Below are 26,330 nucleotides of genomic sequence, written 5' to 3'. Positions count from 1 at the left end.
CCTGGGCGGGGCGGCCATGCACTGGAAGCACTCAGCGAGCGGGCGCTGCGCGAAGGAAGGGCTGAAAGGATGCGTGGACAGGTGAGGGTGGAGAGCAAAGAGAAGAGGCCGAGGACTGACTAGGTTCAGCACGTGTTTGTGTGCGGGGCACAGGTCTCTGTGAACGACACTGACAAGCGTGCCTGTCCTCGCAGATCTTTCATCTCAGGAGCGATGGATGTGAACAGAAGTGCCGCAGCCCGACCCATCTTCTTCCACGGAGTCGCACCGGCAAAACAGTGCCCCAGCCGGGGAGCCCCTGCCAGGGGAACCGCCGCAGGTGTGTGCGGCAGAGAAGGACCTCTGTGGGGTCTGAACCGAATGCGGTGGACAGGAGTGCAGTCTCAGGCCTCCTACACCTGGGACCACCAGAGGGCACCCTGCTCAGCCTGGGGTCTTCCCAGGAAGGAGCCAGGGGTGCAGGCTGCTGTGCTGACCCCCAACGAGTGAGTTTTGGAATGGGGGGTGTCCATGTAGCCCAAGCTCCCCTGCGTGTCCTAGTGAAGGAGAAGGTGAGACGGTGGCCAAAAGCAGGTGTAATTCTGAATCTGGGCGCAAGGGTGGGGCCGTGGGGGGCTGACGGAGGGGAAGGGGGGCACACAGGGCACACCCAGGCTGGGTCCCGGCCTCCGCTGGACTGGCTGCGCCTGGGGTCCAAGTTGGGCCTACTTGGAGGTTATCTTCTTGGACTTGCTGGGCGAGGATAAGATCTCCGACTGCTGCAGGGGGGGCACTTTGACCCCCTTCTGTTTCAACTGGTTGTAGTAGTCAGTTCTCTCTGAGATGATCCACTAGAAAAGACATGCAGCAGCGTGTGTCCAGTCCAGTCCTTGCAGGCTCCTGGGACCCTTCCCTCCCCGAGAAGAGCCCGCTGCCTCAGTGCTGTGCTGGTGAATATTTACAACCTGTTCTCCAGGGGAAAATAAAAAGCTCTGGTTTGTAGCATTTGTCAATTTCTGTTCTGAAAGCCCTCCCACCACGGCTGATCCAGCCACAGGAGTGAAGCCACAGAACTCGGAGCTGGGGAGAGATGCCCACCATCGGCTCCAGGTCAGCTCACCCCTGGAGTCTGCCCCAAATGCACTTCTTAGTCCTCTGGGAATTGCTGGGAGCCCAGACTCCCAGAGACCTCAGAGGCTGTCAAGTCTTAACCTCAAGTCCATTCTGTCCTGGGCGCAGGGAAGGCTGTCCCGCCCCTCCTCAGCCTCCTTCTCTCTGGCCCATTGCTGGTTTGTGTGGGGCATTGGCAAAGGAAAAGGGTTTTCCCTGGCTACTGGGTGGTGGTGATGACTCCTCCTATCCCCCTCCCCCTCCCTCCCTCCCATCCCCCATCCCTCCCATCCTCTCTCTCCTTCACTCCTCTCTCCTTCCTCCCTCTTCCCCTCCCAGAAACGACAGTAACCAGGCCCCAGGCCCCAAACAACAGAGACCTCTCCCCAGGTCCCCATGCCGAGGTCCCCTCTGCCCCGAGAACTGTGGCCACCCTACAAGAGCACCAATAACTAGGGGTCTGCCCCACCTCAGAGAGGAAAGGCACCAAGCCCCAGAGAAATGTGGGTGGGTGGCAGGTCATGGGTAGCTGCTGGGGTCTAGGGCTGTGCTGTCGAAGGAGGCTTGGGGCCCCGCACGGAGCACCTGTCTTTCAGGTGCTGTCCTCCCAGAGCCGTGGGCCCCGTGATGCCTGGAAGGCAGGCACGCTGTCCCGGGTACAGAGGGAAGCTCTACGGCTCAGCGCAGTCAAGTGACCGGCCCACAGCTTTGAAGCCAAGGTCCAGGAGGTGGTGACTCACTCCTGCCGCCCCAAAGCTGCACTATTTCCCCTACACTGCCCTGCCCCTCTGAGGCCTCTGCCTGTCAGTGAGGAGCTGGCATGCACGAAGGCCAGGGAGAGGGTCCGTGCCAGACTCCTGGCTCAGCAGGGATTCCAGCGGAGGCCAGGCTGAGGTGCAAAGTAGCATCCTTGGAGGAGGCTGAGCTGGGCAGAGCCTGAGGATGGGCTCCTGCTGCAGGAAAATGCCCAGGACCCAGCAGTTTGGTCCCCTCCCTACCTCACTGTGTGGGTTTGCAGCAGCTGCTGCTGGGCGCTGAATGCTGAGAGCAACTCGGGGACATTGCCACCCGTTAGGGAGACCTAGTCCCCTCTGCCTAAGCAGAGAGAAAGGACTGTTCTGGGGTCACAGTAAAAGGGTGACACCACCAGGACAAGAATGGGGGTCCCTAGCCTCCCATCCAGGCCTCTCCCCTCTGCCCCCAGCTGCAGACCCTGGAGTTCTGGCGTGGAGACGTGGCCCCGGGGACAAGGAGGCTGGGTATACCTGCAAGGCTTCCAGGATGTCATAGTCAGAGATCTCGGTGGCCAAGGACTTGAATCCTATGGTGTTGAAGGTGGCCTGGATGATCTTGTTCCTTAGTCTTTCGAGCTGTGAGCACAAGGAAAATAACCAAGCTCACCTTTAGCGGAGGAAGGCAGCACCCTCCACACCTGCCACCTGCTGAGGTTCTAGGGAAGGTAGACCTGGCCTCACTTTTCCTGGCTTTAGGAATTGGAATCAGGGTGGGAGAGGTCAGCGTGGTCGCCTTAGAGCTAGAACGTGCCAGATCACAACCTGGACCCAGGAAGCTTAACACCAAAGTGCGAAGACTTTCTACCACACCAAGTTTTTTGTTTGTTTGTTTGTTTTTAATTGAAAAAGCAAAACCTGCATGTGGTCGAAACAAAACAAAACAAAAGCTCCAAATGACCCCCAGACCTTCCCCCCTTCCCTGAAGGAGCTTCAGCCACAGTCTCCTGCTGACCCCCAGGAGACTGTCAGTGGCACAGAAAACGTCCTGCAGACTCCGTCAGCCCCCCTTTGGTCATTGTACTCCCTCCCTTCCTCCTTTTCTAAATGACTGGGAGGCACTCCATGCTGTGGACATCTGCATTAACCAGGAGTTAACCAGGAGTTAACCAGGCGTTAACCAGGAGTCAAGCAGAATGGACCACTGAGGCTGTCTAGTCTTTTGCTGCCATCAGCATCCTTGTGGGTGCTCAGGGCCCCAGCCCACCTCCCCAGAGGTGAGCGAATCATACCTCCCAGTAATTTCAGAATAAACTCCTCCGATCTGCACGCCAGAAGCCCTCAGACAGTGTCCCCCAAGTCACGGAGACAAGCTCAGCCCCAGCTGCTCACCCTCAGTGTCCGGGAGCCCCACCGATGTAGAAATGCTGAGGGAGAGCCACGCTGAGAGATGTGGCATTGCCTAACACCATGCAAGTCGGTCCACTTTGCCTCTGGGACAGGGATGCCACAAGCCCCTGGACCTTGAGGGGGCAGGGGGCTTCCTTTCCTTCTTTCCAACATGGATTAATGCCAGCTCTGTGCCAGGCACCATGCTAGGTACAGGGGTCATGAGGGAAATGGGGGCTCACCCTCTGTACCAGAGGTGGCTCCTGCTGGGTAAGGGCTGGTAGTCACCTGGGGCAACCATCCACGGTGCCCCACACCCGGGCCTGTCTCAGGCATCACTCACCGGTCATGGCACTACTTCCTGCCGACCCCAGACTGAGCCTCAGAATCTTTCTCAACACAGCATTCTGGGCTCTACCAAACCCACTAGAAATGGAATCATCTATACACCGTCACCCATCTAGCGATTTAGCTGGGAATGCTGCTGGATGGGAAACACAGTTTTATAAAAGATAACAGGCAAGGGGGAGGGGCTCAGTGATGCTGTCAGCTGGCCAGCAGGAGGCCGGCCCCAACAGGACGGAGAACATGGCTGGTTACAGGTGGCACTCCTGGTGGGTCGGTGGGGAAAATGTTATTTCAAAAGCCTGCACGCTCGGGGCCTTTACCTTTGCTGGTTTTGGATTCTAAATCAAGTCAGATCTTCTCTGACGGGCCCCTCCTAAATCCCCCGCCCCATGCCTTTGCTCACATCTAATGGGGAGCTCAGAATGGGGACCCTGCACATCACACCCTAGCACCACGTCCACGCAGCTCTGGGACCTCAGATGGACCATTTACCCTCTCTGCTGCAGGTTCCTATCTATCAGGTGAGGACACTCATGAAAGTCACATCCCAGCTTTGTTAACAGGGTTGAATGCCTTAATAAATGCTCGGAACAGCACCTGACCCACAGCAAGTGCTCTCTAAGTTATACATGGATGGCATTATTATTACTGCTTCTCTCCCACCTCAGAGCCCTTCTCCTTCCTGGCTGGCCACCCACACCCCTGGGTCCCTTTCACAGCACAACCCAAGGGGCTCCTCCGTAGACAAAGCCCCGACACCCGGCGCCCTCCGGCTCCTACGTCTAAGGCTGCCACGCCCATTGCACCCTTGCCCCCTCCTCCACCAGCATTCCTGGACACAAGGGGTGGCGGGGTGAGCCAGAGTACCCACGCACCGTCCCCGGGGTCGGGTCGGCGCTGGGCGGGGCCCCGGAGCAGGCCCTCAGGAGGGGGGACCCGGCGTACCCTGGACTGGGTGCTCTCCAGGGCCACGCGGACCTGCTGTTCCGCCTGCTGAATCATCTCGTTCTTGCTCTGCATCTCCTCCTGCAGCTGCTTCCGCCTCTGCAGACGGTCCTGGCTCTGGTTCACCTGGGCCTGCAGCTGGCTGACCTTGGCCTCCAACTCCGAGATGGTCTGTTCCCGCTTGACCAGTTCTTTCTCCAGCTCTGACACTTGCTGAGGGGCGGAGAGACGGAGCGGTAGGCCCACCTGCCCCCCCCTCCTTCCCCTGAAGACGGCCACCTCCCCCTGAGCTCCTCAAGTCAGCCCGGCCCCGGCCGTGGCAGGGACCCCTGCGGGTGTTTGTGCTTCCGGATTTGCTGAATGGGGTGCTGCCCAGCAGTGAGGGATCTGCCAGTTTCCTCTCCCCCCACCGTCACCATCCGGGCCTGCGGCTGCCCCCCGACCACCCCGCGGGCACCTGTCGGAGGAAGAAGTTGTCCTTCTCGATCAGTCCCATCATCTCCTCGCGCTTCTTGTCTTCCCGGAGGTTGGAGAACTGCAAGGCAGATGGGGCTTCGTTCAGGGGCTGGGGGGCGAGACACCAGACAGCCCCCTCCCTGAACTCAGTAAGACGAAAGCTCCGCGGTTGGTTTCTGCTGGACGGGGCGGGGAGGAGGGGCGGCACCAAACACACTTGGGAGGCTGGTTCCAGAGCCAGCAGTGGGGAGAGCTGTCAGAGCCCCTGGAAATCTCAGAAATTGGTGGTTCTGGGCTGTTCTGGACGTGGAAACCAACACGACGGGGAACGTCGTTTCAGAAACCAGGAGCCGCAGACTCGTCCCTGACCGGGAGCTGCCGAGCGCCCGCCCTTTTTCCACCTGGCAGGAGACTTGATGCTGGGGGGGCCACGGAGGGTCTCTGGCCTGGGAGATGCCAGGCTCACTTGGTGGAGACCCCCAGCTCCAGGTGCAGGATGCAGGGGCTGAATGTGGAGACTGCAGCCTCTGCCCGGCTTGGTCCTAAAACACCGGCAGCTGGGCCTTTACTTTCCGGGAAAGGAATTCTCCCAGTTTCCCAGATTCCAGGAGAATCTGGGCAAACCAAGAGGAGAGACCCAACAACATGACCACTGAACGAACTCTCCGCTGAAACGCCCAAGATCAGCTCTCTGCTGTGAAGCACAAAATTATCACTCAAGGGCTCAGAGCTTCCAGACAGCTCTGACCTTGGAGCAAGATTCTTGCAGGAATAACAGAAACCAAAAACAGACTTACAAAAGGAGCTTATAGGAGATAGAAATGGCACAAGAAGCCAAAACCCATAATTATCACTTACGCTCTCAGCGAGGTCAGAGACATACTGCAATCGAGAAACAAAACGAGAGTGTGCTTCCAAAAAAGCGGGGGAGGAACATTCAGAGGATGAAAGCAAGATCTTGGGAACCGTAAATGAGCAAAATTAAAGCTCAGGAGGAGGGCTGTTGCCAAAGTTAAGGAAATCTCTTAAAAGTGGGACAGAAAGATAAAGCGATGAAAGGTAGGAGGGAACAGACAGGAAGGGAAAAAGAGACCAGAAGGGGAAGTCCACTGGCCAATTGATGGGGATGCCAGAAGGAAGGTTCAGAGGAAACAGAGAGAATGAAATAAAAACTATATAAACAAAGAAAAATTCTAGAACTGAAGGACACAAGTTTCCAGTTGGCCATTGAGCACCCAGGACAAATGAAAACAGACCCTTAATAAGTCCCAACTATGGAAGCTTCTGCACATGAGGGACAAAGGTGGGATCTTGTAACTTTCCAGAGAGAAACCAAGCACCACCAAAAACTATGTTGTAAGAAAGCACAAGAGTCAGGATGAATTTGGGCTTCCCACCAGGAACCCTGGAAGCTCGGACACGTGGAGCAATGCCTTCACACTGCTGAGGGAAAGTGCTTGCCATACTGGAATTCTATTCCAACCAAATTCTATTAATGTGTAGAAGAAAGACATTTGTAGAATGTCCTTACGATGTCCCCCAAATTTTACCTTCACTCATCTTTCTCAAAAAACTACTGAAGGATGTGCTCCAGTAAAAATATGGGAGTAGGTCAAGAAAGAGAAAAAATGTGGATGGCAGCGGCTTTAAAATGTGGTTTATGGATCTTAATACTGTTTCACAGAACTTGCGTTTCAGTCACATGCGTGTGCACCGGATAACTGTCTCAATGATGTAAATGCAGCGTCCACTCACTGACGCTGTGATGGAATAGTATGGGGAGGGGGAGGAGTTCCCGGGTTGGGGAGGCAAGCGAGGAAAGGGGGGAGCGTTAGATGATGCCAAGATGGAGAAACGTCTAGAATGGGCATTGTAAGCATGCAGTCTCGAGATACGAAGAGCCAGCCCTCAAGAATCAGCTAGAAGAGTTGAAAGCGGTTGTCTTGGGGGATGGGCAAATGAGAAAGAGATGGGTCGGACTCCTGTTTCGCATAATAAGCCTGGGGAACTGTTTGGTTCCTTAAGCTATGTAGCTTTGTGCACGAAAAACTTGCATAAAAATAAAAGCTAAAAATGCTTCAGGGAATTCCCTGGCGGTCCAGTGCCTAGGACTCCACGCATGCTTTCATTGCCGAGGGCCCAGGTTCAATCCCTGTCTGGGAACTAAGATCCTGCAAGCCATTCAGCGTGGCCAAAAAATAAAATTAAATTAAAAAATAAAAATGCTTCAGTGCATTGGCGATCTCCCTCAGGTCACCAATGCACTGGGCTCATTGCAGTGGCGATCTCCTTAAGGTCCGTGGAGCTCTCAACCCTGGGACCCAGGGGCCAGGAGACATTTGAGAAATGGCCAGGAGCCCAGTGGCCCAGGAGACAGAGATGACTGTGAACCCCAGCTCCGCCGCTATCAGCTCCCTAGTCAAGCGCCTCCATCAGGGGGATGGGACGGACGGCAGCGGCCCCAGAGCCCCAGAGGGAGGATGCCTGTGGCGTGACAGAGGACCCCCGCCACCTTGTCGGACATGGCTTGCAGCTGTTGCTTCCGGTCCCACAGCTCCTTCTGCAGCACCTCGTTCTCCGTGTTGAAGCTCTGCAGTTGCGATTCTTGGATTTCCACTTGTCGTTGTAAAGACATGATGGCTCCTGGGTGAGGCGAGAGCAAGAGGGGAGGAGAGGGGGGCTGGTCACCGCGTCGTCCCGAGGGCTCCAGGCTGAGACTCCAGGCTGAGGGCTGCTGGCTGCCACCCCGGGGCTCCAGCGCTGCCACCACATGGTCCCAGCTGAGAGGGACACAGGGCAAAGCCGGCAGAGCTGGGTGTGCTCGCCGCTGGCCCCGCCTCATCGCCCTCCAGCATCCCACCTGTTGCCAGGGAGTGTCTGGTCCTGGTGATCTCGAGCTGGAACTGGAACTCCTGGACCAGCTGCTCGTACTCCTCCAGCTGGGCTCTCAGCTCCTCCTCAAAGGCGTCGGCCACGGAGCCAGCCCTCTTCCTGCCCGCGGCCTCCTCCTCCTGCGTCTCCTTCTCCTCATCCAGCTCCATCACACCCTCCGCCTCCTCTTCCTCCCCCTCCGCGGCCACCACCATCCCCACCTTCTCCTCCTCCTCGCCTCGCTTCTCCTGCAGAGCCCCCTTCCTGCTGGCACTGGCGCTCGGCCCCTCGTCCGCCGCCCGCTCGTCCTCCCCTTCCAGGCCCTCTTCCTCCTCGTAGCTGCCTCCTTCCAGGTCCTTGCCTCCGGCGGCCACGGCGTGCTCTCCCTGCATCCGGGGGAGGCAAGGGGATGCTGGGCAGGACTGGGGGCACCCCTGTGGAAGGGGATCGACCATTCACGGGGGCGGAGGGCACCCCCAGGGGGAGGGGCTGGTGGGTTACATCTCCAGGAGCTGCCCCATCACCCCTCCCCTGCTCCCCTCAAGCGCGGCCGAGGGTCTCGCCTGGGCGAGGACCACCGGGTCAGGACGGCAGGTGGGAGCCTGTGGCCTGGGCGTCGCGTGGGCGGCCCGCATCTGCTGCCTGTGCTCCGGCTCCTCCTCGTCTCCGGAGAAGGTTCTACGGGCGCGCAGTCTCCCCTGCAGCTTCGGCGCGGACCCCGACGGCCGCTCCTGCAAGAGGCCCGTGGGAGCCTCAGGGCTGCAACCTGCACCTTCAGCGCCCCCCGGGGCCGCGCCGCCGAGACCTGTCTTCCTGGAAGGGGGACCCACCATCCTCCTGCCAGGGGCGCCCTGTCGGTGGGAAGGGGTCCGTACTGTGCAGATGGCAGCCCTGGGGGGCCGTATGGTTTCTGGCTCCCCCCCCCCCCCACAGAGCAGCCCTGGCGAGAGGCCTGGCAGTAACCAGCACGCTCGTTTGGAGGAGCTCGGCGGGGGGCGACCTCAGTCGTGCCCGCAGGTCACTGCCCTGCACTGCCCGCTCACGCCTGCCTGGCAGGCCCCAGGAGGCCGGGGAACAGGGGTCACAGGACGATGCTTCCAGGCCTCTCCAGACTCCTGCTGCCCCCACCCACCAGTCCCCCACCATCGGTGCCTGGGTAGCTTTTTCCAGCGGCGGCCAGAGGGTCCGGTGATGGTCGGAAGCCTCCAGCCCCCACTTCACGCGAGGACCCAGCATAAACACTGGCTGTATCCCCAGACATGAAAGAAGTCAGCTCTCAGACTCGGTGACCGCTCCCCTGGGCCACGCAGAGCCCTACCCCGACCCGCCTCCTCCAGGGCGCCCGCCAGACCTGGGGGAGGGGGGCCCACCCCGACGTTACAGGCAAGGACACGGAACCCCCGCAGCTAGAACAGGTCAGGCTAACGCAAGCCACCGCCGCCCGTGGAGCGCCTGCCTCTGCTCACCCTCATGACCTCGCTCAGCAAGGTCTCCTGGCTTTTGCTCTGCAGGAAGCATTTCAGCTGCTTTCTCAAGGCCTCCCTCTCCTCCTGGAGAGCCAGGATCTCCTCGTCTTTCTTCTGAACCTGCACCTCCAGCTCGGAGAGGTGCTGGACTTCCTTCCCCAGTGCAAACAGGCGCCGGTCCTGGGTAGAAACAGGGCAGCTCCGGGCGCGGTCAAGCCACTCAGACGCGCCTCCAGCACCGCCGGCCCCCAGCAGAGCAGCAGCTCCGGGCCCGGGAAGAGAGGCCTGCTGCCCTGGACCCCACCCGTCCCCAGCCACCTGCTGCCTAAGGGCCACCCTTGCCCGGGGATCTCCTGGTAGCCTCCCCTCCAGGCCTGGCTCCCGGTCAGCCCCCAGGTGTGACCGAGGACACCTAACGAGCACCCCCTCCGAGGGCCACCTCCAAGGGGCTTGTCAGGGTTGGGCCCACTGCCCCTCAACCATCCACTCTCAAAATCTCCATGCCCTTAATTATTCAAAACTGAAGACAAAATAAAGGTGTTTTTGGACAAACAGTAACTGGAAGAATTTGTCGCCAGCAGAGCTGAACAACTGAGAGAAATACTAAAGGGGATTCTCCAGGCAAGAGGGAGGGGGTCAGAGACAGAATTCTGGAAGGAAAAGATAACTAGGAGTCGTCCAAATGTCTAGGAATTAAGTGATAGGCTTCCACGGAGCCCACGAGTCCAAGAAGAAGTCACAAAGGAAGTTAGAAAATATCTTAAACTGAATGATAACAAACATTTGGACACATCACGTCGGGCAAATAAAAAGCTGTGATTAAGGACAGATTTATAGCCTTCGAATGCATCGATTAGGGGAAACAATGGAAAATCAATGATCTAAGTATCCATCTCAAGAATTCAGAAAAAGAACTGGAAATTTAACCTAAAGAACATAGCAGGAAGAGAATTTTTAAAAATCAGGGCAAGAATGGATGATATAGGGAGATGGGGTAAGGCGGGGAGAGGTGAACAGGGCAAATCAGCAACATTTTAACATTCGGGGAATCTGGAGGGTATATGGGAATTATTTATAGTATTAAGTTAAAATAGTCAAGGAGAAATCCCATTTCTTCACCCAGGCCATGGTGATTTAAACACCACGTGTCCAAACCAGACGTGGTTCCCGGGAAGGGGACGCTCCTTTCCTCTGGAGCTGCAAATTGGCAACAGCACAACCTTGCTGCTGCAGGTGTGCTACCTACCACAGTGCAGACCAGCACGGAGGTGAGGGAAAGAGGACCCTGAGGACATGTTGTGAGCCCCTGGGGGCAGCCCAGCCTGCAGCCCTCCCCCTGGAATTCCTTTTCCTAGCAGCTCTGCAAAGAGTATCCTTTTACGTATACCTGTGAGACTCTATCTAATTATAGCCTCAGGCTAGTTTCCAAAAGTGGGATTGCTTGTTCCCATGGTATCGATGCTTTTTAAATTGTGAACTCTAAAAAATAAAGAAAACCAAATTATGAAATCTATCATAAAATTAGAGGTACAGTTTCGGGAATAAAGATAAAATGAATACTCATGGGCCCACACTATCAGGGCTCATGAGTCCCCATCGTGTGCCCACCAACTACCCAGCATTTTGTGTGACATTTCCGTAATTGTCACTAGAGCTTCACGAGCTTAAAACAAAAACAAAAACGTTAAAAAAAAGACCTTGTAGCTGATTCTAAGAGAAGACTTTTAACATGGATAAGACTGGTGGAGAGAAAAAGAGAGAAGGCACAAGTTAACGGCAATCTTCTGCAGAATCTTCTCCAGACTTTGGAAGAATAATACTAAGAGACTCTTGTGCACAGAGTTAGGCTCATAGATTTGAAAATTTACATGAAATGGACACATTCCTAGAAAAAAAGGAAATCGGAATATCTTAAAAGGAATTGAATTTGTTATTTTAAAAACCAACCCTGTAAGAAATTGCCAGGCACAAGTGGCTTCAATGATGAATTCTTCAGAATTTAATAAAGCAATAACACCAACCTCATGCAAACTCTTCCAGAAAATAGAAAAAGAGGGAAAACTTTCCAACTTTTGTTGTTGTTGTTATGAGGCCAGAAAACTCTGACACCAAAAGCAAACAGGGAATGACAAGGCGGGTAAATTACGGGCCAGTCTCTCTCATAAACATGGATGAAAAAGTGATACCACAATGAATCAACCCGTAGGTAGATCTTTGCCCATCAAGCTGATTATTACTATTTTAAAGAATATATGGATGTTGAAGGTCTTGACTCATAGGGGGAGCTGTGTAAGAGTGGGTGACATCCAGGCGAGCCTAAACTGCCCCCCACAGGGATGAAGATGGGCAGGAGCTAGGCTTGTAAAACATCTGATTCGTAGAAGCCATGGGAAGGGGTCTGGATGTCAGTTCAGGCCATGTCTGGGACCTGCTTACACAGCCAACCAGATACTAGAACAAGAGCCCCCAGGGTCGGGCATCCTCTCGGGCAGGATGTGGAGCCGGGGCCTGAGGACCAGGATCCGTGCCCGGGCTCCGCGCTCGTCATACCTTCTCGTGGATGACAGAGATGTACCAAGGTACCCACTTCCTTGGGTAGCTCTGCCCTAGGACCAGGTTGCTGGGGGCCGGGCTCAACACCTGGGATCCACTCTTCTTCCGAAGGTAATTGAACTCGCAGGCACTCTTACTAAAGGGAAGCCGGCAGCCTGTCAAGAGGCGGGGCGGGGGGTCCGGTCAGACTCTCCCCGAGCTGAGTTGCCCCGGATCTTCCGTAACATCCCCCTTTCAGGATCCCCCCTGAAACCTTTCCCTGCCCAGCTGGGCTCCTCCATCCTTGTCCATCCCCTACACCCAGCCCAGTGTGTATGAGAAGCATCAAAGCACCCTTCAAGATTCCCAGAGCCTGGGGGTCAGGACAAGAGGGGACATCCTGACTCTGCCCTGTGCACAGGCGACACTTTTGAGGAGTTTCCTTGAATTCAGGCAAAGGAGACGTCTGGGGGTGGATTTCACCTCTGGATAAACAAAAGCGTTTGTCTGTAGGAACAGTGCATGTGGGTCCCTCTAATCAAGGAGGGATGCATCCCAGGGGCCTGTGTAAGGTACATAGGGCCAGGCAGGCGGTCCTAGGAAGGGAGTTCCATGGGGCATGATCGGGGTGGCTCTGCAGGGAGCAGGGGTCCCTGCAGGTGAAGGCAGAGGACCTCAGGGCTGGGGTGCCGAGGAGAGAACCCCATGGGTCACACGTGCCCCAATGCCCAGCAGGCCCGCCCTCACCGTCCACCTTCGTGTCCAAGCTCTCCTGACCAGAGAGCACGTCCTCAGTCACCTTCCAGGTCTCAGAGCTGACGTACGTGTCCTCGGGCAGAGCGAGAGTCGTGGCTGAACCTGCAGGATGGTAAACGTGCCAACAGATGACGGCTAAGGCCACGTCTTCCGAAGACCTCCAGGACAGAGACCAGTATTTCTTTTCCTTTTAAATGTTGGGTAGGGTTCAAGGCGGTTTTCTCAGCGGATGCATAGGATTGGACTATGCGACTGAATCGAAACGCAGTTCTGTCCCCCTACCCACCACTGGTGTGTCCGCCTGAAGCTGATCAGGGGCAACTTAATCTCTGCAGTTTCGTGCATCCCCTTCCCTGGAGGACAGCCCCGTTCCCTCCTGTAACAGTGGCTCCTCCTCAGAGTCCTGGAGTGCTGGCTGCTCTCCGAGGCCCCGGCACTGAGAAAGGGAAGCTTAGGGCCTGGACGGGTGGGCGGGGCCCCGCTTTTGCCTGACCGCCGCCTGAGATCCACGGACAGGACCCCAGTTGCTGGCTGCAGGCACTCGGCTTCGATGTCACCACCACTAAGGATAATGCCGTGTGTGGGGAAATGGGAGTAGCTTAGGTCCTGGAGCTGGAGGTCTGGGACGACAGCTGGCCTGACCGATGCCACTCGGGTGACAGCTGGGCGCCTTAGCTGCCCTCTCGGAGCCTCTTATCCATATCAGAGCAACGTAGGCTTAGACGAGAGGCTTGCTAAGGCTCCTTTCAGGGCTTGGTCCCTAATGAGCTGCCTTTGGCCCTATGAACCTCTTTCCTGAAGCTTCCAGAATCTTCAACCTTCTCCTCCCCTGTCCCAACCCTACTGAATCTTGGTGAGTGAGACAATAGAAAAAGCAAGAGGGCTGGGAGACCAAAACTACAGGCCTTTCCTTCCCTCCCTCCTCGCTCCCACTCTGGCCTCAGCTGAGAGCCAATTTCAGAAGCAGCAGCTGTGGCCACCACACACGTCCCCTCTGGCCACCCCCGCAGGCTGCTGTGTGCCAGGACCCCGTGCGGGTCCCGGACTCCGATGGGTGGGTTGGGTGGGGGGGGGTACCCACGTGGGGCCCCGCTGGGCACGCTCACCATAGTGGGTCATGGACGTGGACCTGGTGCTGAACTGGGGACAGCCCGGACGTGTGAGAAACTTGCGCCGAAGCTCCTCCATTTCAGACAGGAAGCCGCTGTCCTGGGGGCTGGTGTCCTTGTTGAAATCTCTCTGAGGAGCAGGAAAATGAGACCAGCAGGAGAAGAGGGACCCGGGAAGCCCCCCTCCCATCTGCTGGTGGAGCGCCAGGGCCTGGCCGTGTGTGCCGACCACCGTGGGCTGTCTCCTCCCGGAAAGCTGGCTGCTTGATGAGGGCCGTGGGGACCCTGCTTTAGAAGTTGCAGTCGGCTGAGCCCAGAGCCAAGTCCACTTAGGAGGCCCCTGGGGAGTGGGGTGGCTCTCCAGTCTCCCCCAGCGCGTGGTACCTGCCTGAACCTTCCCGCCCACGCTGTCTCTTCCTTATTTTCTCTCCTCCCCATTCTCTCCTTCTCAAGACTTCCCTAAGGAAGGCTCAGAGCAGACACTGCATCTTCTCTCCCTGTCTCCATCCACTCCCAGAATCCACCCACTGTAATCCATCAGCCAAGCTGATTTGGGATGTTCTTATCAGCCCACCACCCTCAAGGCCTTTCATCCAGTGGGAGAAGCAGGTCATCTCCTGATGACCTGCATGTGGCCGGGCCATCCTTTCTCCCGAGACTCCGTACCGTCTTCCTGTAGTAGCGGTTGATGGCCTGAGCTGACTTGCTGAGGGAGCGCTCTTTTTGGCAAAGTTTCCATTCTGGGGTCTGTTCGTCCCGGCTGGCCACTTGCCGTAGGACGATCAGGCCCTTCTCTATCCAGTTGGGCACCAGACTTTTCTTCTTGGGCGTGCTGGCTCTGATCGGTAACATCAGGAACGTGGAGCAGAGGGCCAAGGTTGGCCACCTGAATGATGACGTGGACCTATCCTCCGGGTCTGGAGCAGGGTGTCGAGGGGAACACAGCCCCAATCATGGATGTGCAGGTCCAAGCACAGGCCGGGAGAAGACCAGCTTCCCAAGCTCCACATCCTAAGGGGTCCTGGGAGCAGTCTATGACATCACAGATGTCTCCATAGAAACAGAGAAACAGCGCCTGTCATCTGTCTTAATTTTCTGCTGGGAAGGGGAACCAGAAGCTGTTTCGCTGTACACACAGAATGTTACAAGCACAGGAGAAGTGCCCCGAGGCATTAGCAGCCCATTCTTCGGTTTTCTTTTTTCCCCATCATTAGTATTTCACCTCATTTAACAATCTGACACTGTGTCAGTGGCTCTGATGTGAAAATTCAACCTTTTCAATTAAAGTCCACACTTTAGACATATTTCTTAACACCTGAATACTGTATGTACTTCTTTTTTAAAAATAGAATTGGGATAGAGAAGAGAGACTTACTGTGATTTTGCTAAATTCCCACCATCTGATTCTCGGACACGCAGGTCTCAGGCTTGCAAAGGACACAAAGAAATGGTGGTGATGTTTCCCTGCATCCAGGCTGCTACTTGAAAACTTTTCTTTTTGGCCACTTCATGTTCCTCAAACTGCAGTTTGATGTCGAAACATTCTCTTCAGTGAAAGCAGCCAGACACAAAAGGCCACATAGTGTGTGATTCCATTTATCTGAAATGTCCAGAATGGGCAAATCTACAGAGACAGGACACATTGATTTCCTAGGGCCGGAGGGAGGGAGGAACGGGGAGTGACTACACGTGGCTCCCGGGGTTCCTTCTGTGGGGGATGAAAATGTTCTGAAACTGGAGAGTGGTGAAGGTGGCTCATCGCTGCGGATGGACTAAATGCCATTGAATTGCACATTTTAAAATGGTGATTTTTATCTCAATTTAAAATCATAACTGTAGTTTGAGCTCATATTCTTTCAGCCCATCCTTCGGGGGGAATGGAAAACGCCAGCCCCTGCAGGCAGCATGTAGAGCTGTGTTTTTAAGCAGGCTCACTTTCTTTCAAGGGAACCAAGGTGCCTTCCCAGAGTCCAGTCCCCTCTGGGTCACCCCGTGGGTCCTCTACAGCTCAGCATGGCCTCCTCTCGCATAACCATTTGCTAGTCTGGCCCAGCTCAGAGTTTCAAGGGAAATCGGAGTATTGTTTTGAGTTGAGGTCTCCCGCCTGTTTCAGTGTCACCTGCTGCTGCCTTTTCTCCATTCCACTCGAGGGATGTTTCCAGGCATGAAGTTCTCAGTTCTGCATCACACAGAAGGTTGAAACTGCCATCTTGGTTTCCACTCCTGACTGTGGTCTTGAGTCTAAAAGGAGAGGGTCCCTCTTAGAATCACAGGCTATGAGAGCCGGCAGGGGACCGTCTGCCATCCTGGAGGGACCTATATGAACAAATGTGTGAATGAGAGCGAGAGAGAGGCAACACTGCAAAGATTTTGGTGCCTCATATCCCATGTCACTAGAGATAAAGACAGTACAAGGGTAATCCTGCATCACAAAATAAATGTAAGAAAATCAAATATTGATCATTCTCAGATGGTTATATTAATGCTTTCTTTGGGATCTATTAAATTCTTTCCTAATTTCTTCTTCATCTGTTTTGATACCTCTGCAGTACTAGGGCCTCAAGTCTGTCTGTTGAGTGGTTCAGCCCTGGGTAAGAGGCAGCCTCCGATCCCACCCTGCTTCATTTGTTGGATGTAGTGTTTTACATATAGCAATTTGGTAAAGGTAATGGAGGGTCTTGGTCAGATCCTCTTTGTCTTTTTTTTTTTTTTGGCCGCACCTTGCGGCTAGCGGCTAGCAGGATCTTAGTTCCCAGACCAAGGATCGAACCCGTGAAAGTGCCAAGTCCTAACCACTGGACTGGCAGGGAATTCCCCAGGTCCTCTTTGTCTTACTGATTTTTCCCCCATCATCTGCTGAGAAAGGGGTATTGAAATATTCCAACTAGGGTGTGGAACTATTTCCCCCTTCAGTTCTGTAAATTTTGCTTTATGTGTTTAAGGGATCTATTATTGGGCACATACACATTTAAGACTGTCGTGTCGTCCTCATGAGTCAATTCTTTTATCTTTATGAAAGGTCTCTCTCTTTTATATTTTTGGCCTTAAAGTCTATTTTACTGATATTAACATAGTCACTCTTACCTTATTATGCTCCCATTGTATGGTATTTTTTTCCATCCATTCATTTTCAATCTACTTGTGTCATATTTAAAGTATATCTTTTATAAATAGCATATGGTTGGGTCTTGTCTTATTATTCACTCTGATAATCTCCTTTAATTGGAGTGTTCAGCCCATTAATATTTAATGTAATTATTGATGTGGTTAGATTAGGCCTACCATTTTATTATTTGTTTTCTCTTTGCCCACATGTTTCTTGTTCTCTATCCCTCTTTCTTTATTTTATGTATTTGTTGAATATTTTATAGAATTCCATTTTAATTTATCTGCTGAACATTCAGATATACCTCTTTGCATTATATCTTAGAAGTTGCTCTAGGTTTCACAATATACATCCTTACTTTTCACAGTTTAGTAAAGTTAATATTGTACCACTTTATGTAAAAATATAGAAATCTTCCACCCAATTGGATCCTTAACCCTCTCCCACCATATTTTAAACTATAGTTGTCATAAGTATTACATCTACTTATACTGTATGTCTCATAAGACAGTGTTATAAATTTTCCTTCTAACAGTATTTCAAAGAAATTAAGAGGAGAAATAGTTTTTTGTATTTACACATATATTTCCCTTCAGCCTGAAAAACTTCATTGATCATTTCTTGTAATGCAGGTCTAGTGGAAACAAATCCTCTCAGTTTTCCTTCCTGTAGGTATATATTTATTTTGCCTTGATTCTTGAAGGATATTTTTGTGAACATAGAATTCTTGGTTGACAAGTGGCTTTTCTTTCAGCACATAAAGGTGTTCTGGATTCTGGTCCCTATAGTTCCTATGAGGGTCCTGTGGTTATGCAAATTGTCATTCCCTTGTAAGTAATGTTTAATTTTTCTCTAGGTGGATTTCAAGATTTTTATTTTTATCTTTGGCTTCAATTTGACTCTGGCGTGTCTAGGCATGATTTTTTTTGTGTGTGTTCATTGTTTTGGATTTTGTTAACCTTTTAAATCTACAAATGTATGTTTTCTAACAAATTGAAAAGTTTTCAGTCATTATTTCTTTAAATAATTTTTTCAGTCCCTTTCTCTCTTCTTCTTTGGAGACTCCAATTACACATATCTTAGCTCTTTTAACATTGCCCCACAAGTCCCTGAGGTTCTGTTCACTTTTTTAAATCTTTTTTCTTCTTCTTCAGACTAGGTAATTTCTAATAACCTGTCTTCAACTTCACGTCCTCTTACCTCCCTCATCTTGAGTCTGCTATTAAACTCAGGGATTTTTAAATCCCAGTGATTTAAAAGTTTTTTTTTTCAAATATATATTTTTCAGTTCTAAAGTTTCCATTTGTTTTTTTCAATATTTTCTATTTATCAGCTGAGATCTCCTATTGCCTCATTCATTATGAGAGTACTTGCCTAACCAAGCATAATTATAATAGCTGCTTTAAGTCTTTGTCTGACAATTCCAATGTCAGCGTCATCTTCAGGTTGCCCTCTGTTCATTTTTTCCCTTCAGAGTGGGTCGCGTTTTCCTGGTAGAGTAATTTTAGATTGTATCCCAGACGTTGTGAATGTTATGCTGTGGAGACTCTCAGTTCTGTTATATTCCTCTGAAGCGTGTTGATGGTTTCATTTTAGTGGTGACTCACATGGCTAAACTAAGACTGCAAGTCTGTCTTACCTGCAGTGGACAGCAGCTCCAACCTCAGTACAGATTGTTCTGTCTGTCCCAGGCAGGTGTAGTTTGAAGGGCAGCTAGAGGCTTGGGCAGTGTTTATACACAGGGTTTGAGGGTGCCCTCACCTGACTCTCCTTCCTGGCATTCCTCCTTTGCTGTCCAATGGCCATGCTTTCCCTGGCTCTTTCCCCTGGTTACTTCAGCCAGAGGGACCACAGAGGGGGACCTTCCCGTCAGATGTTTCACCACCCCACCCTACACTGCAGCTGTGCTTGTCCTCAGAGAAAAGCAACCAAAAGGCAAACTCACCCATGCCAGTCGCTTCCTCCAAATTTTTACCTCCCTCCAAAATATTTCTGTTTTTATCCTCAGGCATGCTCAGTAGTTATATTTTGCATTTTTTACTCTAGTTTGTAGTTGTTTTCTGTGGGAGGCGTAGGAGGGTCCCTCTTACAGGCGCTCCTTCCCCCATTCTGAAACAGAGCCCCTTGGGTCCATTTGGGACATCTCTCCAGAGTCTCATAGATGGACCTCCAGCAAACCTACTGAAGAACGGGTCATGGTGCCCAACAGCAGGGAGGACCTGGTGGGAAGGTCCTCACCTGGTGTGCCCGCCTATGGGCCGGCACAAGCAGGTGCTATGGACTGAATGTCTGTGTCCCCCTAAAATTCATATGTCAAAATCCTAACCCCCAATATGGTGGTACTGGGGGGCAGGGCCTTTGGGAGGTGATTAGGGTTAGATGAGATCATGAAGTGTGGGGCCCATGATGGGATTAGCACCCTCAGGAGGAAAGGATGAGAGATCTCTTTCCAGCATACATGCTGAGGAAAGGCCATGTGAGGACACAGCGAGAAGGTGGCGTCTTTGAGCCAGAACCCAACCAAGCTGGTACCCTCATCTCAGACTTCCAGCCTCCAAAACTGTGAGGAATAAATGTCTACTGATGAAGCCGCCCCGCCAGTGGTATTTTGTTATATCAGCCCGAGCAGACTAAGACAAGAGGGATTCTGGGAAAGTCACCAGAATGGCCAGAGCTTCTGAGATGGGAGAAGCAAGGGCTCCTGGCAGGAGGGAGAGCCTGTGGGTGTGATAGGGGGGTACCTCCATTTGAACCCAAGCAAAATGCAAGTAAATATTTAACAAACACAACATAGATGGTGATGGAGACAGGTTTGCAGGAAGGAACTTTGTTCATCCGTTCAACATTACTGCCTATCAAATGGTCACCAAGCAAACACTGCACTAGGCCATGAATAGGACCCAACCACCCAACCCGCCATCCCAAGCTCACAGGGCTGTGGGGACCCAGGCAGAAACGGTTCATTGGATACAGTTTGGGAAGGACTAGCTGAGCTTTGTCTGAATACTGCTTTTCAAAACCTTAAAGGAGAAAGTGCTTCCTCAAGGAAATGAGCGGCATCAAAGCATCTTCTCTTTATTTTCTTTTTTTGGACCAAATACGAGCTAAAAGATAACATTGGTGGCCAATTCTGAGTGGAGACAGATTTTTAATGTGACATCTGGGAAATAGAGTGTGTTGCCTTCATAGATGTAGAGGTAACACATCACCTGCCCAGAGCTCAGCTGGCCAGATGCTCTTCTCCGGTAGATGGGCAGCGGGGGTGGGGCTGCCTGGTGTCCTCCTTGTCGTCCAGGCCCTCTGACCCGGCTCTCCAGTTCCTGCACAAGAAGGTCCGAGATGGCCATGCCCCGGGGAGGGTCCATCAGGTCACCGCCGGCAGCAGTCTGTACCCAGCAGCCTCTCCGGGTTTCCTGAGGACGTCAGGTTGGGGACCCACACTGGGGAGCGCCCATAGCCACGCTCCAGAAGCCAGGGTTGTCTCCCCCTTGTGTTCAGGTAGGATTCTCTACAGTGTTGCCATGCATGACGTGGACATTGACGTGGACATTGTCAGTGCGTTGCCTGGAGAATGCGCTCCAGAGACCACGCTTGCCCTGGGGAGCACTTCCTGCCCTGGTGAGAGTGCGGCTTTCCTCTCAAGGTCCTCCCACCACCGTCTAGGCTGTAGCCCCAGCTGGCGACCCGGTACAGGACGCCACAGCCCCCGGCCCCCAATCTGAGGGGCAAGTACAGTGATGTGGGACATGATGCATAAAAACGGTTTCGGGGGGTCACGGTTGAGCCAGGCGGCCTCACTGAACCCCTCAGCCGCTCCCCAGAGGCTCTGTGAAGAGGTGTCGTGCTGGAAGCAGTTCACAGCTGTGAACTTAGAGATTCGTTCTTTCAGTAAACGTTCCTCCGGCCCCCGCTGTGAGTCAGGCCGTGTGCAGCCTCTGAGGGGGCACAGGCCCCTGTCCCGAGGGAAAGGGCAGCTGCGGGGCACGCAGAGGCGCTGTGGGCAGCCCGGGGAGGCGGGGGGGGCGGGCCTGGGATGTTCTGAAGCAGTGATACGCGCCGCTCACCCCTGGGCGGGGCCCTTCTGCTGGCCTCCTGGTGGTCACCCCAGCGACCGCAGTCAGCTGGCTGGAGGCCTGCCGGCAACGGTCTCGCAATCACGTGGGTTCTCTTCTGGGTGGTCTCAGGGCAGCCCCTCCTCGGGTCTCCCCGGCAGGGTGACCCCACTCCTGACGGCATCTCAGGGCCCCCAAGAGCACAAGAGTGGAAGCAGCCGGGCCTCTCAAGGCTTGGGCCCCGAGCTGGCACGGCACCGTTTCCGTGGTGTTCTGTGGGTTGCGGCAGGTCCCAGGGGAGGGGACTGCCCGAGGGTGTGAGTACCAGGAGGTGGGGACATCGGGGCCACCAGTGCAGCGGACGCGCACAGTAAGAGCTGGTCAGACGTCGGAGGGAGGGCGGGAAGAAGGGCTCGATCAGGGACTGAGGCAGCGGACAGCAAGGCGCCCTGGGGGGACCGGGGTCAGCTGTGTCACCCTGAGTGGCAGGAGATGGGGCAGGGACGCGGGCCGGAGGGGCACCTCATGGTTGTGGTCGGGGGCCTGGTCTCTCCAGGCCTCACTGGAAACGTACGTGGTAGGTGACACCCTCCGAGGCTCACCTGTGTGCGTGTTTGGGCCAGGACCGAAGGTGACGCCTGCTCCCCAGCCGGCTGGCTGACCAGGTGTGAGGGAGCCGCACGTGTGGGAGACCAGAGGCCGCCTGGGCCAGCACGTCTGGGGCTCCGGCATGGGGGGGCTTGTGGTGTGTCGCGCTGCTGGTTCTCAAGAAGAAGTCCTGTTCTGCTTGGCCCTGAGCTATAGCCCGTCTCTCGTCCTGTTGGAGTGAAGCCCCTGAGTCGTCTGGGCTCTCGGCCTTCATCCCCCCTCCATTCTCGTGCCTCTTAGTTGCCCTGCGGCATGTGAGATCTTAGTTCCCCGACCAGGGATCAAACCCGCATCCCCCGCATTGGAAGGCGGATTCTTTACTGCTGGACCACCAGGGAATCCCCAAAGTTATTTGTTTTAAATAATCATTGGCACTGTATGTATTTTAGGTACCGTCCTATAGGTGTCCCTTTAGGGTTATGTGAATATACCCCGTTGCCTGAAGCACCATAAACAATGTTTTAGCTCTGAAGTCTGTAACATGATAGTTACTCCAAGTTCCTGGGATCGGGTGAATTTCACGTGTCCTTGAAGAAAGTGGCTGGGGAGGGAGACCAGATGACCCCAGGGGAGGGGTGTGTCAAGTAGAGTCTGTGGGCCTCCCCGGCGCACCGACCCAGGAGGCCCGTGGCCTCTTCATGTCCCCATGTCCCCAAACAAAGAAGGAATGTCATGTCCCTGGTTGGGGTCTAGGTGTTCGCCCTCACTCTGTTTAAACACACTCTGTCCAAGGAAAGAAGCTCCTGCGGTCACCAAAGAGCAGCTTGTCGGGACACTTCAGGTGGCCGCAGCCTCACAGCAGTCCTGGTGGAGCCGGTCAGCCGTGGACCTTCGGCATGAAGCAGTCGAGGCCTGTGTGGTCAAGACAGAAGCACCATGAACCACGGCGTGGCTCAAACCCGGGACCCTGCCTGAGATCTGACAGCCCGTCCCCACGTACCCGATGCTGAGAGAGATGGGACCTTTGGTGACATCACCCTTTGGAGACCCAGGGTGTTTCGTTACTGGGGTAACGGGATTGCTTAGGGCATGATGTCAGAGCCAGGAGGCAGAGGTTGGCACTGCTGCTCTGTTTGGAGCCCGGGCCTGGTGAGTGAGGGACGCCCTGCTGGCAGGGTCTGCTCCGCGGGGGGCCTGGGAAGAACGCAGGGCAGGAATTGGACCTCGTCAACTGGCCGGAGGCTGCAGTTCCCGCTCTGAGCAGCGCCTCTTCTGCGTGGTGAGCAGAGCAAGGCTGGTTTAGCATCTGAGACCACGTGCCAGGCACCCGGAGCAGGCTGCAGGTTCCCCTGGGCCCTTGGGGCACTTGTCGCAGTCTTTAAAAACCAAACAACTTTCTTAAAGCATCTGTGAGTGTGTGCACAATATATAATGCAGCACTATTCTTAGGAAATGTGATATTGAAGAATCATTTTTTAAAATTCTTGCCTGAGTATAGCCTTTCTCTTTGGGTGCCCATGGGGAGAGGCAATGATGTTGTTTTCTCCCGAGGGGCCGTGGCCTCCTCTGCCCCCTGGTGGCTGCTTGGGGGAGTGTCCCCAGAGCACAGTGCCTTGCAAAGCGCCAGATCTGCTCTGAACCCAGGTTATCTTTCAAAAATTACATGTCAGCCTATGGGAGATGTTTTTATATATTTGAACATAAGTGTGTATTTTTAAAGTACCCTACTTTAAAAAAAAAGGTTTTCTTCCAACAAAGATACTAAAATTGCCTTGTGCTGAACACACTAGCACCACCGTGCTCGTCGCTCAGAGGGCTTGTTTCAAGTCCCTGCTGTGATGTCTGTGGCAGTCTCTTTCTCATTAAGCTTCCCGAGCCCTTGTTCCCGTCCAGTCCTGAGTGCTGGCGTCAGGGATGCGGATTCTTGTCACCGCAGTGGGGCGGGGGCACCTCACTGTTACATGAGGTTGACGGCTCTGGGGAGAGAGCCGAGAGGTGCGGGGAGAAGGGGGCACCCAGAGCCCCGCCCAGGAAGGTGGGGCCAGGGAGGTGGGCGGGGCTCCATCTCGCCTTGTCCCGCTAGGTTTCAGCCCCACGTCTAGAAAGACCCTGGCCTACCTCGAGGTTGAATGGGTTTTGAGAGCCCTCCTTTTGCTGCGACAAGTCCCCAGTCCCTTATTCACAGGTCTGACATCCAGAAACCTGAGGCCTGGAGGGACGGAAGGAGGCCCAGTGCCCTGGAGCCTGAGCTGGGCTGAACCGAGCTCCTGAGTTTTGCAGAAGAACATGAACTTCAACTTGAAACAGCTGGAGGACTGTCTACAGGGACGCCCGGAAGATTCCTAAAGTCGGACCCGGCCCCTGCTCTTAGGAGGCCTGAGGTGGCCTGTCCCGTGAGCTTAGCTGGCGGCGCTCGGACAGAACCGGGTGTCGGTCCTCTCGAGTCCCCGCGGGGCACACGGCTCTGAGGCGCAGGGGAGGATGGTGCCTGGGGGTGCATCACACTCACCGAAAACACGGGACAAACCCAGATGGGGCGCCCGCTGGGTGTGTGTGTTGGGGGGTGTTTGTGTCATGTGTGCTCTCGTCTTTGTATCTGATTCAATCATAAGTGTCAGTCATCGGAACGTGTGCTTTATTATGTTACAAAACCAAAAATTCCCACCAAAACACAGCTAAAAAAATAACACATTTTCCCAAGATTACATTCCCAAGAGAAGGTAATAATATGGTTGGAATAGATCCAACAATACCGCTTGAAGAAGCATCGCCTTACGTTAACGACAGGGGTGGTGTTTTTTTAAACCTTAAAGCGTTAAAGCGCTTTCACTGGTGAAACAGAAGCAGACGTTTGTGTCTGCAAGGCTGGCATGTCCAAGGGGACAGCGACACCGCGTTCTTGGTCCCTGCATGTTGGGGATCAGGGCCACTGAAGAAGCCACCCAAACCTGGGCGGGGTGACCGCCCCCAGCAGCCGGGAGGAGCTGGTGGGGACCGGGCAGCTGTGCCCAGCCCGGCCGGCGTCCATGAGGCCCGGCCCAGCCCTCTCCCGGCCGCTTCCCTCCTGCCTCTTCACACTTCACAGGTTTATCTTCTCTTGATCTTTAAGTTTTGTGCAGCCCGTCTTCGCTCCTGTTGCTGTGCGTGTTCCTGCGACCACGAGGAAGTCCCTACCGGCTCAGTTCTCACGGCCGCTCTGCCGTCAGCTCCGGGAGCAAAGGCCCAGGAGCCGCGGGGGCTCATCACGCGGGCCGAGGGGGCGGGAGCCTGTGCTGGGCCCTCTGGGAGGATGCACCTCCCCTCCTTCCGGGTTGGGGGTACGGCCCCCCGTGCCTGCACGTCGCAGCCCCCCGGACTTAGGAGCACCCACCCTGGGGCCCCCGTGGCCTCCCCACCAGCCGACAGGATGAGCCTGAGGGACAGCCCCGGGGGCCCCGGGGACTCAGCTGCTCCTTGGTCAGGTTCGCGGGCCCCAGGGGAGCTGGGGGAAGGGCCTGCAGCTCCCGACGGGGCACGACTTGGGGGCCCAGCGCGTGCCACTGGAGCGAGAACCAGACACCACGGCAGCGGCTGGGGCCCTGGGCTCAGACCCAGCCCTCTGTGCTTCACTTTCCTTGTCGGAACCGCGGGAACAGTGTACTTACCCCGGGCCTTGTGCGGGTGTCAAGAGGAAACGGCACCGCCAGGGGGTGTGTCCGGGTTGCCGGGGCGACCGCAGGCCCCCAGGAGCTGAGCCCCCCCCCCACCCCCGCCAGGCGGTTGGTCTGTTCCCCGTGGCTCTCAGGCCTGGCTGCAGGCGGGGCCTCCTGGGTGCTGAGGACACCCCCTTCTGCCCCCAGGGGGGTCCCCAGGGAGCGCATGGTGGGGGGAGGGGGGTGCTACCCTGGACGCAGGCACCTGCCTTTGCACAAATGCTTTTATAAATAAGTAGAGCTGCTGCGCAGTGTTTACACTCGATGCCCAGGATGAAGCCCTGGTCTGGAGGCCTCCTGCCAGCGGGTCAGGGGCAGAGCTGGCCCTGGGGCTCCGTCCCCTGATGGCTGGTCTCTGAGCCACTTCGTACAGCTAACACCCCTCTCTCTGCCCAGTGCCCGCCTCTGAAGAGGCTGGGAACCTAACAAGGGAACTGGAACTTGAACACCCAGTCTTGAGAGTTCGGCTTCTGAGTGGACCTGCGTGAGGTCCGCTGCTTCCTAACTTCCCTGGGCCGGGGGTTTGGGTGGGCTGGTTATAGCAACAGGAAAACTCCCAAAGGGCGACTAGGGCTCTGTCTGCACCGCCCCCTGGCCTGGGGGCCTTGGACAGGAGGGCCCAGACCGCAGGACTAACCACAGACACCCAGCAGAGTGAGGGACAGAGAGATGCTACGAAAGTAGAAGGCGGCGTCTCAGTGTACACATTAGTCAGGAGTCCCTTCATCCCACCCGCCTGGGACAAGGGGGGTTGCTTCATCCCCTCTCCCACCACCCTCTGTGGTCTTGTTTCCGGCCCTGAAGTTCTCCGGCTACAGCGGCTCAGAAGGCTTCTTGCAGATGGAAATGGCCCCATCAGCTAGGGTGCTGACGCTGTCTGCCCCCAGCCCGCTGACTCCTTGGGGTGTCCCATAACGGCCTGGACCCCCTCCACCTGCCTCAGTGCTGTCCCCACGAGGACAGGAGGGCCTCTCCCGCACAGAGCCGGCCTCCCAGGGAGCAGAGTGGGGCCGTGGCTGCAGGCGGTGGGCTCTGCCCTCTACGCCTGCCTCCCATCCCGCACGTGGAAGCTAGTGACCTACCCCTGCCTGGTGTGGACCCCGCCTGGTTTGCCCCTGGGCTTCCTTAGCCCATCTTGTTTACACAGGCCTGGGAAGACGGGCATCCCGCTAGGCTGACCCAACGTGACTGTTAAGAACA

At 54.9% G+C, this 26,330-nt stretch overlaps 1 protein-coding gene across 1 annotated transcript; it reads right to left on the bottom strand.

Annotated features, from left to right (window-relative positions):
• Window positions 1–704: 704 nt before the first annotated feature.
• On the bottom strand, window positions 705–25,298 carry CCDC27 (coiled-coil domain containing 27). The gene is made up of 19 exons (XM_028167626.2): window positions 25,083–25,298; window positions 24,834–24,977; window positions 22,439–22,476; window positions 22,296–22,350; window positions 21,453–21,667; window positions 20,363–20,516; window positions 19,980–20,211; window positions 14,359–14,609; window positions 13,690–13,822; window positions 12,575–12,685; window positions 11,846–12,003; window positions 9,296–9,448; window positions 8,459–8,560; window positions 7,819–8,215; window positions 7,471–7,601; window positions 4,960–5,037; window positions 4,503–4,715; window positions 2,355–2,459; window positions 705–830 (listed from the first exon to the last, which is right to left on the bottom strand). Exons 1-19 carry the CDS (start codon window positions 25,296–25,298, stop codon window positions 705–707), a joined length of 3,012 nt encoding a protein of 1,003 aa, XP_028023427.2.
• Window positions 25,299–26,330: the final 1,032 nt, after the last annotated feature.

Source organism: Balaenoptera acutorostrata, chromosome 1 (genome assembly GCF_949987535.1).
Source record: "Balaenoptera acutorostrata chromosome 1, mBalAcu1.1, whole genome shotgun sequence".
NCBI lineage: Eukaryota > Metazoa > Chordata > Mammalia > Artiodactyla > Balaenopteridae > Balaenoptera > Balaenoptera acutorostrata.
Note: the sequence above shows the minus strand (reverse complement) of the source record. Positions and strands in the feature narration are given on the sequence as shown.

Coding starts and splice junctions, on each gene's coding strand:
- CCDC27 (XM_028167626.2), bottom strand. CDS start 25,298: ATGCGCTCCCTGGGGACCCCCCTGGGGGCAGAAGGGGGTGTCCTCAGC. Junction 20,517..21,452: donor TGGCCCAAACACGCACACAG/GTGAGCCTCGGA, acceptor CTTGCCCCTCAG/ATTGGGGGCCGGGGGCTGTG. Junction 2,460..4,502: donor TGGAGAGCACCCAGTCCAGG/GTACGCCGGGTC, acceptor TTGTGCTCACAG/CTCGAAAGACTAAGGAACAA.